Source organism: Megascapheus bottae, chromosome 2, assembly GCF_031878675.1.
Source record: "Megascapheus bottae isolate mThoBot1 chromosome 2, mThoBot2.hap1, whole genome shotgun sequence".
Classification (NCBI taxonomy): Eukaryota; Metazoa; Chordata; class Mammalia; order Rodentia; family Geomyidae; genus Megascapheus; species Megascapheus bottae.
Genome location: NC_143510.1, coordinates 1,919,651 through 1,936,220, shown reverse-complemented (window position 1 = coordinate 1,936,220; position 16,570 = coordinate 1,919,651). Strand labels below are relative to the sequence as shown.

At 41.2% G+C, this 16,570-nt stretch overlaps 1 protein-coding gene across 2 annotated transcripts in view; it reads left to right on the top strand.

The window, feature by feature from the left end:
* Dennd5b (DENN domain containing 5B) overlaps window positions 1-16,570 on the top strand; it is a 137,324-nt gene that overhangs the window by 95,256 nt on the left and 25,498 nt on the right. For both annotated transcript variants that reach the window (XM_090319310.1, XM_090319302.1), the window contains 3 exons: window positions 2,659-2,890; window positions 6,468-6,618; window positions 13,178-13,271. In XM_090319310.1, coding sequence (XP_090175436.1) covers window positions 2,659-2,890; window positions 6,468-6,618; window positions 13,178-13,271 — 477 coding nt within the window. The remainder of the gene's footprint in view (window positions 1-2,658; window positions 2,891-6,467; window positions 6,619-13,177; window positions 13,272-16,570) is intronic.

The window sequence follows — 16,570 nt, the reverse complement described above, 5'->3', positions numbered from 1 at the left end:
GAAAGTCCATGAGCCTTTCTCCAGTTAACCTCCAGAAAACTGAAGTAATGCTGTGGCTCAGAGTGGTAGAGCACTAGCCTGGAGCTGAAGAGCTCAGCGACAGTGTCCAGGCTCAGTGCCCAGGCTCTAAATTCAAGCCCCACTACCAACAAAAAAAGGAAGGAAGGATGGAAGATAAATCCTTATTCTTATATTCAATCTTTACCTTATAAGAAGGTCATAACTTACTCTTAAAGTGATAGCAAACTGTTTATTTTTAGAAGGCAAATCTGTATCATTTTAGGATCCAAAAGAGATAAAGAATGAGTAAATTAGGTTTTGGTGTTTTTTTGTCAGTAAATTAGGTTTGATTATTGTTAGTGTAGGACTGTTAGGGCACAAGGAAGACAGAAAGTGACCAGAGCTTTTGGTTGTCTTGCTGCAGCTGCTTTCTGATGTTCACTAGATCCTTTTGCCAGACATATTCTTCACTGATTATCCACCTCCTTCCTCCAGACAAAAGCACTCAGAGATGTGCATTAACTATGTTAGATCCCTTGGGTACAGTTCAGTCCTTGCCCAAGCCTGAGCCTGCTGTTAGGTTGAGTCATCACTCTCATTAAATGGCTTCTTTGTGTCCTGAAAAAACCTCCCCAAAGTCCAATCCCAAGAGGCTAATCTACCACCTAAGGGCATCTGTTAGAAGGATTAAGTAATTGTCTAAAGGCTGGCAGCATAAAGAATTATTTTCTGATTTCACTTGGTATTTCTTAATGGAGGTTACTGTGTGATGTACATCAGAACTTGCTGATGTACTTTATGTTTGATTGAATTTCTCTAAAATTAAGATGCCTCAAATATATTCCTTCCCTGAGGTACCTTTCTCATTTACTTAACAATATTTTAACATTTTTATCCAACGTGGGTATAATCTGCATTTATTCATGATTTATTCTTGGAAAAATTCAAATTCTTATTTAAATTAAGCCCTGAACCTTCTCTCTTCTTAATCTTAGTTTCAAACTGGAAGCAGATTTTTAAAAAGTATAACACCAATGGGAATGAAAGTTCCATTTTCAATACCGAAAGGCTTGTAACCATCTTATTTTTCACTAGGAAAATATTTGGGGCACACTAGACCTGACCTGTAAGCCAAGGTTTTGTTGACCTTAAATCTTGTAGTTCATTAGTTAGCATCTGAACATCAAATCCAGATATTTGACCCGTTTTGTTTTTAAAGGATGTTTGGACTGTTAATAAGTAAAATTGTGAGGAGGGGTGGGAAGAGGGAAATGGGGACAAAAACATGAGAAGGGTATCAGTTTGTGTGAAGTAAAGCACCTACTAGCTGGCGAATATAACTGTAACCCTTCTATTAATTAAAATTAAAAAAATAAATAAAATTGTGGCCAGGTGCTGATGGCTTAATATTGTAGCTACTCAGAAGGCTGAGACTGAGAAACTGAGTTTGAGGCCAGTCTTGGCAGGAAAGTTGTGAGATTCTTACCTCCAATTAACCAATAAAAAGCCAGAAGTAGAGGTGTAGCTGAAGTGGTGGATCACCCTTGAGCAGAAAAGTGGAGAGTACAAAGCTCTGAGTTCAAGCCCCAGTATCAGCACAAACACATACAAAAAAATGTAAATCTGTTTTGAGAGTAAGATCAGTGCTAAGGGCCTAAGTGTCATAAATCTCTTTTTGTTTTGTTTTTGTTTTGCCAGTCCTGAGGTTTGAACTCAGGGCCTTGGCACTGTCCTTTGAGCTTTCTCAAGGTTAGCCCTCTTCCTTTGAGCTTTCTCAAGGTTAGCCCTCTACCACTTAAGCCACAGCACTACCTCCAGCTTTTTCTGTGTATATAGTACCGAGGATTCAAACCCCGGATTTCATGCATGGTAGGCAAACACTCTACCACTAGGCTATGCTCCCAGCTCAGTGTCCTAAATCTTCTAAATTTAGAAGGCAGGAAGTGTAGGTTTTTAAGGATTTTTAAAAATTTCAACTCAGTTTTATGTGTTATTGGATTTAAAAAATAATAATAATCTTGGCAACACATCGTTTTCAGGTTCAGCCTAAGGTGGTCTCAGGCTGGGAGCGTGGCCTTGCAGTAGAGCACTTGCTCTGGTTTGAATCCTTAGCACTACATATATAGAAAAAGCCAGAAGTGGTGCTGTGGCTCAATTGGTAGAGCTCTAGCCTTGAGAAAGCCCAAGGACAGTGTTCAGTCCCTGAGTTCAAGCCTGGGGACTGGCAAAAAGAAAAAAAAAAAAAGTAGTTAATGTTTGATTCTTATCTTCAATTAACCACTAGAAAACAGGAAGTGGAGCAGTGGCTCAAGGGGAAAGGTGGTAGCCTTGAGCTGAAGAGCTCAGGGACCATCCAAGCCCAGAGTCCAAGCCCCACACCGAAAGAAAAGATGATCTCATTATAGTGATCATCAGTTTTCTAGGGCTGGGAATTTGGCCTAGTGGTAGAGTGCCTGCCTAGCATGCATGAAGATCTGGGTTCAATTCCTCGGTACCACATACATAGAAAAAGCCGCAAGTGGGGCTGTGGCTCAAGTGGTAGAGCGCTAGCCTTGAGAAAACCCAAGGGCAGTGCTCAGGCCCTGAGTTCAAGCCCCAGGACTGGAAAAACAAAATAATAATAATAATAATAATAATTTTCTAATTATCTCATTACAGGCTTCTTTCTTGTCTGACCAGCCTGAGCCTTACCTGCCATTTCTTTCACGCTTCATTGAAACTCAGATGTTTGCCACCTTTATTGACAATAAAATTATGTCTCAGTGGGAAGAAAAAGATCCTTTGCTTCGGGTCTTTGACTCTCGGATTGAGAAGATGAGATTGTATAATGTAAGGGCACCCACCTTGCGAACATCTGTCTATCAGAAATGCAGCACTTTAAAAGAAGCAGGTACATTTGACATGCCTTTATAAATGAAAATCCATGATCATCATTCCTTTTTATGTATTGTTGGCCACAGAATTAATTTTCAGTTTTAGACTTCCTAATCCTGGTATTAAATCAAGATATGATGTCTAGCCAGATACCAGTGGTACAGACCTTTCATCAGAGTTACTCAGGAAGCTGAGATCTGAGGATTCCAGTTTGAAGCCAGTCCAGATAAATCTCTGTGAAACTGTCTTCAGCTCCTTATCAAAAAGCCAAAAGTGGAGGTGGCTCAAGTGGTAGGAGCGTAGCCTAGTGATAGAGTGCTCACCTACCAGGCATGAAGCCCTGGGTTCTATTCCTCCATTCCACATACACAGGAAAAGCCAGAAGTGGTTCTGTGGCTCAAGTGACAGAGTGCTAGCCTTGAACAAAAAGTGTCCAAGAACAGTGCCCAGGCCCTGAGTTCAAGCCCAGGACTAGGGGGAAAAAAAGAAAAAGATGTGATGTTTATAGTTTTTTTCTCTGAATCCCCCATTCCTATGACACTCTTATTAGTCAAAAGAAGAAAAACAATAATCAATTGAAGGATAAAGGCCCTCAAGTTTGGCCCAGTGGTAGAGTGCTTGCTTAGCATGCATGAAGACCTGGGTTCGATTCCTCAGCCGCAAGTAGAACTATAGCTCAGGTGGTAAAGTGCTAGCCTTGAGGGAAGCCCAGGGACAAGCCTGAGTTTAAGCCTCAGGATTGGAGGGAAAGAAAATGGAGAATAAGTAGAAGATTGATTTCTCTTACTCTTTTTTACTTCAATAGGACAAAAAAAAGTTAATTTCTATCTTTTTCTTTGTTCAAGGAAAAAAATAGAATTAAAACAGGGAATCTGAAGCTGGGACTAGCAGCATACACTTGCAGTTTCATCATTTTTGGAGGTAGAACAGGAAGATTACAAGATCCAGGCCAGGCTGGGCTATAGAGCTAGCCCCTGTGTCCAAAAAAAAAAAAAAAAAAGGGAAGCAATAGTGGCTCACACCAATAATCCTAACTACTCAAGAGACTGAGATCTTCAGATATCAGTTCAAAGCAAGCCCAGACAAAAAAGTCTCTGAGAGAGACTCTTAACTCCAATTAACCACCAGAAAACCAGAAGTTGTGCAGTGGCTCAAAAGTGACACAGTGCTAGCCTTGAGCTTAAGAACTCAGGGATAGCACCTTGGCCCAGAGTTCAAGTCCTACAACCCATCAAAAAACAAAAAGAAATACAAAGTTGGAGATACTGTCTAATTTACATAACTAAAGCAGATTATCTTTCCCTTATAGAGGTTTGTTCCTTGGAATTCAATTTCTGGATTCTCCCTCAACTCTGATAACCAGCTTTTCCCTCAATGGGTTTGGTTAATCTTGTCTCTCAACATAATAAAGTACATAAGTACATAATTATCGATAAACAACAACTGAGTATTATATGCTCTTAGTACTTCACATGAAGTACTTGTGTGTGTGCACACACACGTGTGTGCGCGCTTGTGTGTACTTGTGTGTACATGCCAGTCCAACATCAGATGCTGAGTTTAAGCTCCAGGACCAGCACCAAAAAGAACAAGAGAGCCCAGCCACATGAACCTCTTTGCTCAGTCTACTTTTGCTTCTGGCCTTTCCTACCTTCCTCTTCCTCTTCTTTAGCAATTTTAAATATATACCCTAGGGAAAGGAAGGTGCTAGTGGTTTCGTTGGTGCCTGTAATCCTAGCTACTCAGGAGGCTGAGGTTAGATTGTAGTTTAATGCCAACAGAAGACAAATCTAAGAGACTCACATCTCTTAACTAGTAAAAGGCCCAGAGTAGAGGTTTGGCTCAAGTAGTAGAGCACCATCCTTGAGTGAAAAAGCCAAGTGAGGGCACTAGACCCTAAGTCTAAGCCCCATTACCAGCATTCAGGAAAAAAAAAAAAATCTGTTCTTAAAGACCCTTAAGGGACTGAGAATGTAGCTTAGTATAGAGTGCTTGTTTAGCATTCCAAAGCCCTGGTTTTAATTCCTCAGCACCACATAAACAGAAAAAGCTGGAAGTGGCACTGTGGCTCAAGTGCTAGCCTTGAGCAAAAAGCAGCTCAGGAATAGTGCTTAGCCCTGATTAAAGCCCAGGGCTGGCCAAAAAAAAAAAGCCCTTAAAATTAAGGTTGCTTTGTTTTGTTTGCCAGAGAAATAGCTTACTTAGGTCTTTTAAGACCTCCAACATTCCCAATTTAATGTGTTGGGGTGTTTTGTTTTGTCAGTTGTAGGGCTTGAACTCCAGACCTGGGTACTGTCCCTGAGCTTTTTAGCTCCAGACTAGCACTCTTACCACTTTGAACCATAGGCAGCTTTTGGTTTTCTGGTGGTTCATTGGAGATAAAAGTTTCACTGACCTTCCTGCCCAGGTTGGCTTCAAACCATGATCCTTAGATCTCTGCCTCCTGAGTAGGATTATAGAGATAAGCTACAAGCTACCCTGACCAATTTAAGGTGTTTTAAAAATAGAAGTGTTGGGTTTTTTTTTTTTTTTTTTTTGCCAGTCCTGGTGCTTGAACTCAGGGCTGAACACTGTTCGTGGGCTTTCTCAAAACTAGCGCTCTGCCATTTAAGACAGAGCACTACTTCCAGCTTTTTCTGTGTATGTGGTACTGAGGAACTGTACCCAGGGCTTTGTGCATGCTAGGCAAGCACTCTACTATTAGGCCACACTCTGAGCCCCAAGTGTTGAGTAATTCTTACCTTTCAATTTTTGGCTTTTTTTTTTAAAGGCCAGTTTCTTTTGGACATTTAAAAAATGCCCGTTTTCTCGTCTGTTCTTGATCTAATAAACACTCCTAAATGACTCCTACTAAGGAGAATGTGATTGTTGCTAAATGTGATGTAATAAACTTTACATAGTTCCTGGATTTTGCAGATGGAGACCCATAAATATTTAAAGGGTCTTTATAGGAAGAAATTAAGTAATAAGGCTATTTATGAGCTTCTTCCCTTCTTTCCTCCCATCTGTAGCTTGAACTCGGGGTCTGGGTACTGACTCTTAGCTTTTTTGCTCAAGGCTGGCACTCTGCCACTTGACGCTTACTTCTCCTTCTGGCTTTTTGTTGGTTAATAAGAAATACAAATCTCACAAATTTTCTCTTTCTGCTGGCTTAGAATCCCAATCCTTAGATCTCAGCCTCCTGAGTAGTTGCAATTACAGGCATGTGCCACCAGTGCCCAGGCTTTCCTTCCTTGTATGCTGTTTTCCTATTATTTTCTTTAATGCTGTATTAGAGCCAAGTACAAATTCATTAAGGATATTGAAGTACCTACTTAAGAAAACCATTTTAACACTAAATTATAGATTTTTCAATCTTGCTGCCTCATGTTTGACAAAGGCAGAAAATACCATGGAAATTAACCATCCAATATTTACTTAAAATTAACCCTCTTATGCTTATATTACACTGATTGTTAAAGAGCCCTTATAAAAAAATCTATTTTAGTGTGTCAGGATGATTGAATTTTTTATAGGTGCATAAAAGGGGAAGAAGCATTATTTTTGAAGATTTCCCATTGAAATGTCTAATTTGTTATAAATTTAATTTGTAGCCCAATCAATTGAGCAAAGACTGATGAAAATGGATCACACTGCAATCCACCCACATTTACTGGATATGAAAATTGGTCAAGGCAAATATGAGCAAGGGTTCTTTCCAAAGTTACAGTCTGATGTCTTGGCAACAGGACCAACCAATAACAAGTAAGCATGTTCTTCACTGGAGTAAGTGACTAAAGGAATATATGAAGGGCAGGCTGGTCTACCAATCCAATCAGACTAATCTATCTGATTTTTTTTTTTTTTTGCCAGTCCTGGGCTTGAGCTCAGGGCCTGAGCACTGTCCTTGGACTTTCTCAAGGCGAGAGCTCTACCACTTGAGCCTCAGCACCACTTCCAGCTTTTTTCTATGTATGTGGTACTGAGGAATCGAACCTGGGTCGTCGTGCATGCTAGGCAAGCACTTTAACCACTAGGCCAAACTCCTGGCCCCTCTATCTGATTCTTGTTTCCTCCCTTCTCCCCTCCTTCCTTCCCCCTTTTTCTTTTTCTCTTTTTTTTTTTTTTTCTTTTTTAAGTTTGAATACTCTTGCCTGGCTTTTTCCACTCAAGGCTGGCACTCTGCCATTTGAACCACAGCTCCCCTTCCAGCTTTTTGCTGGGTAATTGGGTATAAGAGCCTCTCAGATTTGTCTACCTGGGGCTGGGAATGTGGCTTAGTGGTAGAGTGCTTGCCTAGCATGCATGAAGTCCTGGATTCAATTCCTCAGTACCACATAAGCAGAAAAGGCCAGAGGTGGTGCTGTGGCTCAAGTTGGTAGAGTGCTAGTCTTGAACAAAGGAAGCTCAGGGACAGTGCCCAAGCTCCTGAGTTCAAGCCCCAGGAGTGGGAGACAGGGGAAAATCCTGACCTTCAGATCTCAGCCTCCTGAGTAGGATAACTGGTGTGAGCCACTGGCATCCAGCATTTTTTTTTCATATTTGTGTTTTTTATTCATCTAAAAGAAATCAATTTAAAAAGAATTTTGAGTTAGTCCAGCATTTTTTTTGAATTGGAAAACAAATGTTTTACTATAAGAAGGATGACATTATATTATTGATAATTCTGATAAATGCCATTGACCTTGACATTTAATGAATTGTGTCCTTGAGATACTCAGGGAGACACTGGCTATTTCATCTCTTTTTAGGAGTCCTCATTCTGGATCTGCAGCATGGGAAATAATTTTTTGAACTTGACCTTGGTGGTCTGACTTCTCTAAACCAGAGCTAATGTATAAGTGAATAGTAGTAATTGCATAACATCTTCATTTTCTTACTATTTCCAAATTCTATATGTGTTTATTCACTGTCTGTACTGTGTGAGAGCGTGGTGAAGAAGTAGCTGGGAAGAGACAGAATTAACGTTATATTGAAAATGGAGCTCATCCCTACTACACTGGTGATTTACTGCTGAAAGAAAAAGAATGAGTCCTCAGTCTGTAAAAGATAGCCCACCCACATCAAGCCCCCTGTCCACAGGAAAATCCGTCAGAGCATCTCATTATACTAATTTGGCTTTTGAATGCTTCCATTGAATCATTATAGGGTTCCGCATTTTTTTAAATAACCTAAAAAAAATGATAGCCTTGCCACTTTCTCATCAACTAAAGATGCTTATTCAGATTTGTTTCTGAAATAAAGTAGATTTTTTTAATTGATTTAGGTTCAAATAGAAAGTTATAGTGAGCTAAGTGTGGTGGCTCATGCCTGTAATCCTAGCTACTCAGGAAGTTGAGATCTGAGGATCTTGGTTCAGATCCAGCCCAGACACTAAAGAACTTAAGACTCTTATCTCCAGTTAACCACTATAAAATGAGAAGTGGGGCTGAGGCTCAAGGGATGGAGTGGTAGCCTGGAGCTAAAGAGCTTAGGAAGAATGCCCAGCCCCAGAGTTCGAGCCCTATGATCCACCAAAAATAAAAAAAACGAAAGAAAGTTATACTGATATCAAATACATGGAGATTAGAGAGGGATCTGTGAACTAAAGGGAAAGAATTCTGCATTGGTTTAAGTTTTCAGTTTTTTTATTTTTGGTGATTTTATTTATGTATGTATTGTTCTTATTTTCTTTTTCCTTTTTTTTCCCCCCAGCTTGAACCTTGGGCCTGAGCACTATCCTTGGGCTTTCTCAAGGCTAGAGCTCTACCCCTTGAACCATAGCACCACTTCCAGCTTTTTCTATGTATATGGTACCGAGAAATAGAACTCGGAATTTTGTGCATGCTAGGCAATCACTCTACCACTAGGCCAAACTCCTGCACCCCCCCCCCCTTTTTTTTCCACTATTATCTTTAAGTAGTTCTACAAAGGAGTTGCCATGTAGCAAAGCAGTTCATGAATACAGTCAATGTCACCTCTTTCAAAATTATCACTCAATCCTCCCAACCCATGCCCTCCCTCACTTTTCTTTACTTTGTAAGATACTGTTTTTTGTTTGTTTGTTTTTTGGTCAGTCTTGGGCTTGGACTCAGGGCCTGAGCACTGTCCTGGGGTTCTTTTTCTGAAGGTTAGAGCTCTACCACTTGAGCCTCAGCACCATGTCTGGCTTTTTTCTATGCATGTGGTACTGAGGATTCGAACCCCAGTCTTCGTGCATGATAGGCAAGTACTCTACCAGAAGGCCAAACTCCCGGCCCCTACATTGAATTCTTGATCAATCTTAATTAAGCATCCACCCCTTACAAGTATCAGTCAGAAAACTTGAAAATCATTATCATTTCTGTATTGAAAGTAATTACTATTCTTTAACCTTCTAATTTTCTTTAATCTCTAATCTCTAATCTATTTTTTCTTCTGCTTGAAAGTAGAGCTTTCTTTTCTTTTCTTTTCTTTTTCTTTTTCTTTTTTTTTTTTTTTTTGCCTTTCGTAGGACTTGAGAACTCAGCCTGGGCACTGTCCCTGAGCTTCTTTTGCTCAAAGATAGCACTCTACACTTGAGCCACAGTGCCACTTCTGGCTTTTTCTGTGTATGTGGTATGGTACCAACTTCATGTCCTCCCACCAGCCATAGACATAGGTGTTGCTATGGGAGGGAAACAGACCCAAGAGTCATTATTAGACTGGCAAGTGGTTGTCCAAAGCCCACATATGCTAAGGAGCCAGGCTTTGTCCTCTGTTTTTCTTTTTTTTTTTTTTTTTTTTTCCAGTCCTGGGCTTAAGCTCAGGGCCTGAGCACTGTCCTTGGACTTTCTCAAGGCTAGAGCTCTACCACTTGAGCCTCAGCACCATTTCTGGCTTTTTTCTATGCATGTGGTGCCGAGGAATCGAACCCGGGTCCTCATGCATGCTAGGCAGGCACTTTAACCACTAGGCCAAACTCCCCGCCTGTCCTCTGTTTTTCATCAAAGCATTTTTAGCAATAATAAAATTGTATTTCTAGACAATTACAAACACTCTACCACTAGGCCTTGCTCCTGGCCCCACAGATACTTTTTGTTACTTTAAAATCTGGAAATTCCTTAGTACACCTTAATAAATTTTGTTCTATTTTACTTTACTTTGTATTTCATTTTTGTATGGCTAGGATTCAACCAGGGCCTTGTACCTGCTCAGGCAAGTAAGTATTCTACCACTGAGCTCCACACCCAGACCCCAGCAACTTAAATGACCTGAAATTCAGTACTGAGCAAAAAGAATTTAGCAACAGCTGCTGATTTGATACCCTTTAGAATAAAGCTGCCTTCAGTTATCTCACCTTGTGCCCAGCTATCAAGAGAGGTAGATCCAAGAGACAGAGGTGTGAGAAATGATGTTCAGTCTTACATATCCTCCTGCCCACTCTCTAGCTCCACCCTTTTAATGTGCTACCACAACTATCTGAGGCTTGAACACCCGCCTCAAACTCTAGGATTAAGGATTGCAGGCATGAGTCACTGTTCTCGGATTATCTTCTTTCCTTAATACCTTTTCTTTCCTTCCTTCTTTCTTTCCTTCCTTTCTTCTCTTCTTTCTTTCCTTCTTTTCTCTCTTTCTTCCTTTCTTCCTGCCAGTCCTAGGGCTTGAACTCAGGGTCTGAGTACTGTCCTTGGTCTTTCTCAAGGCTAGAGCTCTTCCACTTGAGCCAAGTACCACTTCTGGCTTCTTCTATGTATGTGGTACCAAGGCATCAAACCTGGGTCTTCATGCATGCTAGGCAAGCAGTCTACCACTAGGCCAAACTCCCAGCCTTTACTTTCTTTTGTTGGTGGTGGTGGTAGTAGTGGTGGTGGTGGTGATGGTGAGGGCCTTAAACTCTGGACCTGGGCTCTGTCCCTGAGCTGTTCGGCTCAAGGTTAGCACTCTACCATTTTTTTTTTTTTTTTGCCAGTCCTGGGCTTGAGCTCAGGGCCTGAGCACTGTCCTTGGACTTTCTCAAGGCTAGAGCTCTGCCACTTGAGCCTCAGCACCACTTCTGACTTTTTTCTATGTATGTGGTACCGAGGAATCGAACCCGGGTCTTCATGCATGCTAGGCAAGCACTTTAACCACTAGGCCAAACTCCCGGCCCCAGCACTCTACCATTTTGAGCCATAGCACCACTTTCTGTTTTCTGGTGGTTAATTGGAGATAGAGAGTCTCACAGACTTCCATGCATGGGGTGGCTTTGAACCAAGATCCTCAGATCTCAGCCTCCTGAGCAACTAGGATTACTGGGCCCCTCTGAGTATATTGTATAAGTTCCTCAGATATTTTTATGGTGGTTTAGTTGTTTTAAGAGTAAATTGTAGAGTGAGGTTTTATGTTGCATTCACCAAGGGAGTGATGGTACTGAAGAATAAAATAGTCTTTGAAGGGTATGAGGAATTGCTAATGAAAGGACAGATAGAGCTGGACTCAGTGACTAACAGCTGTAATATCAGCTACTCAAAAGACTAAGATCTGAGGATCAAGGTTCAAAGCCAGCCCAAGTAGACAAACTAAACAGTAAAAAGCCAGAAGTGGCTCTGTGGCTTAAGTAGTAGAGGGCTATCCTTGAATATAAAAGCTCAGGGACAGGGACAACTGATATATATGAGCTACGATTTTACAGAAACACAGTCAAACAAGATTAGAACAAAGGAATCACAATGACCATTGGGCCAATCCTTAGACCTTATAGAAGATTTACTTTTAGTAGTATTTTGAATCTTGAACTTGAAATGTGGCAACTTTCTGGAGAAATAGTTCAGTGACAGTGTTTACCAAATGTGCAAGACCTTGGATCTCTAATGACCCACATACAAAAAAAAGTTACTTTAGAATATTAGAACTAAGTGATTATAAATGATAGATTTTAGTACTATCCTTCATGCTAAAACTATTGAATAATATTTGCTTTTAGGATGTTATATATATCTGATAGCATTGAGAACTGGAATAAAATCTGCCATGTTATTATGAACACATAATTCTTTACTTAATTTTTGTGAGTGTATATGTGTGTGTGTCATTTCTGGGACTTGACACTTTGGGGTCTGGACACTGTCTCTTAGCTTTTCCACTTACGGCTGGTCTCCTACCACTTGAATCACTTGAGTCTTTTCTTCCAGCTTTTTGCTGTTTAGCTAGAGTTAAGAGTCTCACAGAAGCCAGGTTCTGGTGGCTCACATCTATAATCCTAGCTATTCAGGAGGCTGAGGATAACAGTTCAAAGCCAGGCCAGACACTAAAGTCCCTGAGACTCTTTTTTTCATATATTTTTATTGTAATTAATAGGAGGGTTACATTATATTCACCAGATAGAAGGTGCATTTCTTCACATACATTGATACCCTTTCTCATGTCTTGGTCCCCATTTCCCCCCACCCCCTGAGACTCTTATCTCCAATTAACCCCCAGAAAATGGAAGTGGCTCTGTTGCTCAAAGTGGTAGAGTGCTAGCTTTGAGCTGAAGAGCTTAGGGACAGTACCCAGGCCCAAAATTCAAGCCCCACAGCCAAGTGTGGGGTAGGGGGAGAGTCTCACAGAGTTTCCTGCTCAGGCTGCCTTTGAACTCTGATCCTTAGATCTCAGCTTCCTGAGTAGCTGGGATTACATGATTGAACCACTGGCACCCAGTCCTTTACTGTAGTTGTTGTTGTTATTGTTGTTTTAAGAATTCATTATGGCCAGGTGCAGTGGCTCATACCTGTAATCCTAGCTACTCAGGAGGCTGAGATTTGAAGATCAAAGTTCAAAGCCAGCCTGGGCACTAAAGAACAAGAGACTCTTATCTCCAATTAATCACTAGAAATCTGGAAGTGGCTCTATGGCTCTCAGGGTAGGGTAGTAGCCTTGAGGTGAAGAGTTCTGGGACAGCACCCAGTCCAAAGTTCAAGCCCCATGACCAACCAAAAAAGAAGAATTCATTGTGGAGCCTAGTGATAGAGTGTTCTCCTCACATGCACAAAGCCCTGGGTTCAATTCCTTGGTACCACACCCATAGAAAAAGCTGGAAGTGGTGCTGTGGCTCAAGTAGCAGAGTGCTAGCCTTGAGCAAAAAGTGTCCAAGTGTCCAAGGACAGTGCCCAGGCCCTGAGTTCAAGCCCCAGGATTGGCAAAAAAAAAAAAAAAGGAATTCATTATTGGTAATGATTGCACATTATCTATGAATATGGGTGGATTAAATGGTATTTTGATTATCTTAATAAAGCTATTATATATTTGTGAAAGAATTCATTGTAAAGCAGAGAAAGTGGTTTTGTGCTAAACAGCTTATCTTGCTGTGTAAAAGATAGAAAATGCCCTGGATTGGGTTTGTTGTTTTGTTTTGCTTTGCTTTTAGTCGCTGGGTGAGCCGCAGTGCCACCACACAGCGCAGGAAAGAACGCCTTCGCCAGCACTCGGAGCACATCGGACTGGACAACGATTTGAGGGAGGTATGTTGGATGCCTACATGCAAAGCTAGGGAAAGACCTACACAGCCAGCGAAGGTCCTTATGTGGGACCTTTCATGTTCTCAAAAACAAAATAAGATTGTCTAGTTGTATTTGAAAATAGTTAAGCCAGGTACTGGTGGCTCACACCAATAAACCTAGCTACTCAGGAGGCTAAGATCTGAGGATCTAGGCTCAAAACCAGCCCCAGAAGGAGAGTCCTGTTGAGATTCTTATCTCCAGCTAACCACTGACAAATCAGAAGCAGCACTGTGGCTCAAGTGGTAGAGGACTAAACTTGAGCACACAGAAGCTTAAGGACAGTGTCCTACAACTGACAAAGCCTACAACTGACAAAAGATGTATCCTTTGGTACTGACTTGTAGCAAAAAGACAACTTCTTTCCATTTTTGTAATTTCAGTCCATCTAAAATAGATGTCATCAAGTAAAAGCATTAAAATAAACTTGAGACCGGCAGGGTCCTAGCTACTTAGGAGGCTGAGATCTGAGGGTCAAGGTTCCAAAGTCAGCCTGAGCACAAAAGGACCTGAGATTCTTATCTCCAATTAACCTGGAGAAAATGGGAAGTGGGGCTTGGCTCAAGGGTAGGGTGGTAGCCTTGCGCTGAAGAGCAAAGGGACAGCACCCAGGCCGAGTACAAGCTCCATGACCCCCCCCCCCCCAAAAAAAAGAATAAATTTGGGGCCTGGATACAGGTGGCTCGTGCCAATTGCTGAGGATCGCAGTTCAAAGTCAACACCAGCAGGAAAGCCCTGGAGATTCTTATCTCTGCTAAACTAAAAAAAAAAATTAATTAATTAATTAATAAAAGCTGGAAATAGAGCTGTGGCTTAAGTAGTAGAGCACTAACCTTGAGCAAAAAATCTCAAGGATAGAACCCCAGCCCCAGTTCATGCCCCACAGCAGCAAAAACAGTAAATTTGGAGATAGTATTTCTTGGTTTCAAGTATAATTTAAACTTAGTAAGTAAAAAGGCATTTACCTAAGCTTTGTCCTGGCTTGCTAACACCATTTGTGGTACATTTTGAAATTAAGATCCATATGCTTTATTTATATTTTGAAAATAAATCGTAATTATACAACTGAAGAGTTAAAAGTAAATTATTGATCCAAAGAAAAATGTAGTTAGAAAATCTATTAACTGTTTTCTAAAGTCAAATGTGTAGAAATAAAGCAAAAAAAAGCATGATTGTAAACATCTCTGGCTTTTTCTTAGTGTTCATCTATATGTGAGTTTGAGCATTTGCTTAAGAACTGAAGCATCCTGTCATTGCCTTCCTTTGGCAACTGTATTTCTTTTGCCCCTTTACTGTGGTTTTCTCATGTGCATGCTGGTTTTGCCTGTCTCTCTCTCCCTGTCCTTTTTGTTTTTTGCTTTTCTGTCATTGATACTTCATCCTGTTAGCCTTCCGGGGACCTTTTGGTCTGTCAGAACTCCATGGGATTCTGGGAGTGGGAGCAGGGCCCACCTCCTCCTGCACGGCTTCCTAAAAAGTCCTTCTCTGAGTGCTGCCTGGTATGTCCTCTGCCTTGCAAGTGCTTCACCAGATGTTCCCACATGATCCTTGGTGTTGCTTGACGATGTACACACGTGTGGGAGTTCATGTAGCTGTAGAGTACCTCCCATCACCTATCACACAAGCACTCCATCTCCCTGCTTTGCCCTCGGCTTCCCCTTGTGTGTGATGCTCTTCTGTTCTGTGAGTGTTGACTAAGTAATTCCACCCTGATAGCAGTAAAACTGTCCAGTATTGGGGACTTGACTTAGGGTCTAAAACTTTGCCTGGTCTGGCTTCGAATGAACTATGATCCTTGGATCTCAGCCGCCTGAGTAGTTAGGATTACAACTGTAAGCCACCCAGCTGGGATTTTGTTGTTGTTATTGTTGGTGGTTACAGGACTTGACCTCTGGGCCTGTGCGTTGTCCCTGGGCAATTCAGCTCAAGGTTACTGCTCTACCCCTGGAGCCACAGCACCACTTCTAGATTTCTAGTAGTTAATTGGAGATAAGAGCCTCAGCTTTAAACCTGGATCCTCAGATCTCAGTTTCCTGAGTAGCTAGGATTACAGGCATGAGCCACCGTGCTCGGCTATTTTTTAAAAAAATATATTGTTAAAATTGCTTTTACCTGCTTATTTATTTTTTGTTTGTTTGTTTATTGGAGGAGGGTGAGTGCACACATGAGCGAGAGTGTACTAGTCCTGAGACTTGAACTCAGAGCCTAGACACTGTCTCTGAGCTTTTGTGCTCCAGACTAGTATGCTACCACTTGAGCCACAGCTCTTCCTTCTGGGATCTTTTTTTTTTTTTTTAATAAAAATAAATTGCTTTTATTTCAGAGATGGAAAAATGTATACAATATACATTCCCTCTTATGATTGTTTTTTTTTTCTTTTTGAAGAACAGAAGTATTTGAATTTTGGCTTTTCTCTCTTAGATTTTTGCATGACATTTTAATTTACTTTCATAGTATATATTTTATGTTTCAGAAAATCCAGTCATCAACATAGAATATTGAATGCTAAGAGGAGCCCTTGAGCTCATCTTTTTCAACCTGGAATAATTAGTTAAAGTCCATGATAGTTGCCCAAAGGTTAAACACAAAAGCAAAGTTGGCTTGGAACCCAGAAATCCTGATGTCCAGCAAGCTTTTTCATACTGACCATGCATGCCAGCTTGCATTCACCACTGTTTTCCTGGTGACCCAAGTAATTTAGGAGCCTTTCTCATATTTTTCCCTCTTTATCATTAAAGTTTATTTAATTTTATAAGTGATCTTTTTCACAAGTTCAGCACCAATTAAAGGGATAAGAATGTTTATTAGAAAACTGAGGAGGTGGGGCTGGGAGTTTGGCCTAGTGGTTAAAGTGCTTGCCTAGCATACACAAAGACCGGGGTTCGATTCCTTGGTACCACATACATAGAAAAAAGCCGGAAGTGGTGCTGAGGCTCAAGTGGTAGAACTCTAGCCTTGAGAAAGTCCAAGGACAGTGCTCAGGCCCTGAGCCAAAGCCCAGGACTGGCCAAAAAAAAAAAAAGAAAAAAAGAAAACTGAGGAGGCTGGGAGCAGGTGGCTCATGCCTATAAATCCCAGCTACTCTGGGGTCTGAGATCTGAGGATCTCTGTTCAAAGCCAGCCCAGGCACTGAAGTCCAAGAGACTGTTACCTCCAATTAATGACCAGAAAACTGGAAGTGGCGCCATGGCTCAAGTGATTGAGCACTAGCTGAAGAACTCAGGGACAACACCCAAGCCCAGAGTTCAAGCTCCATGACTGAC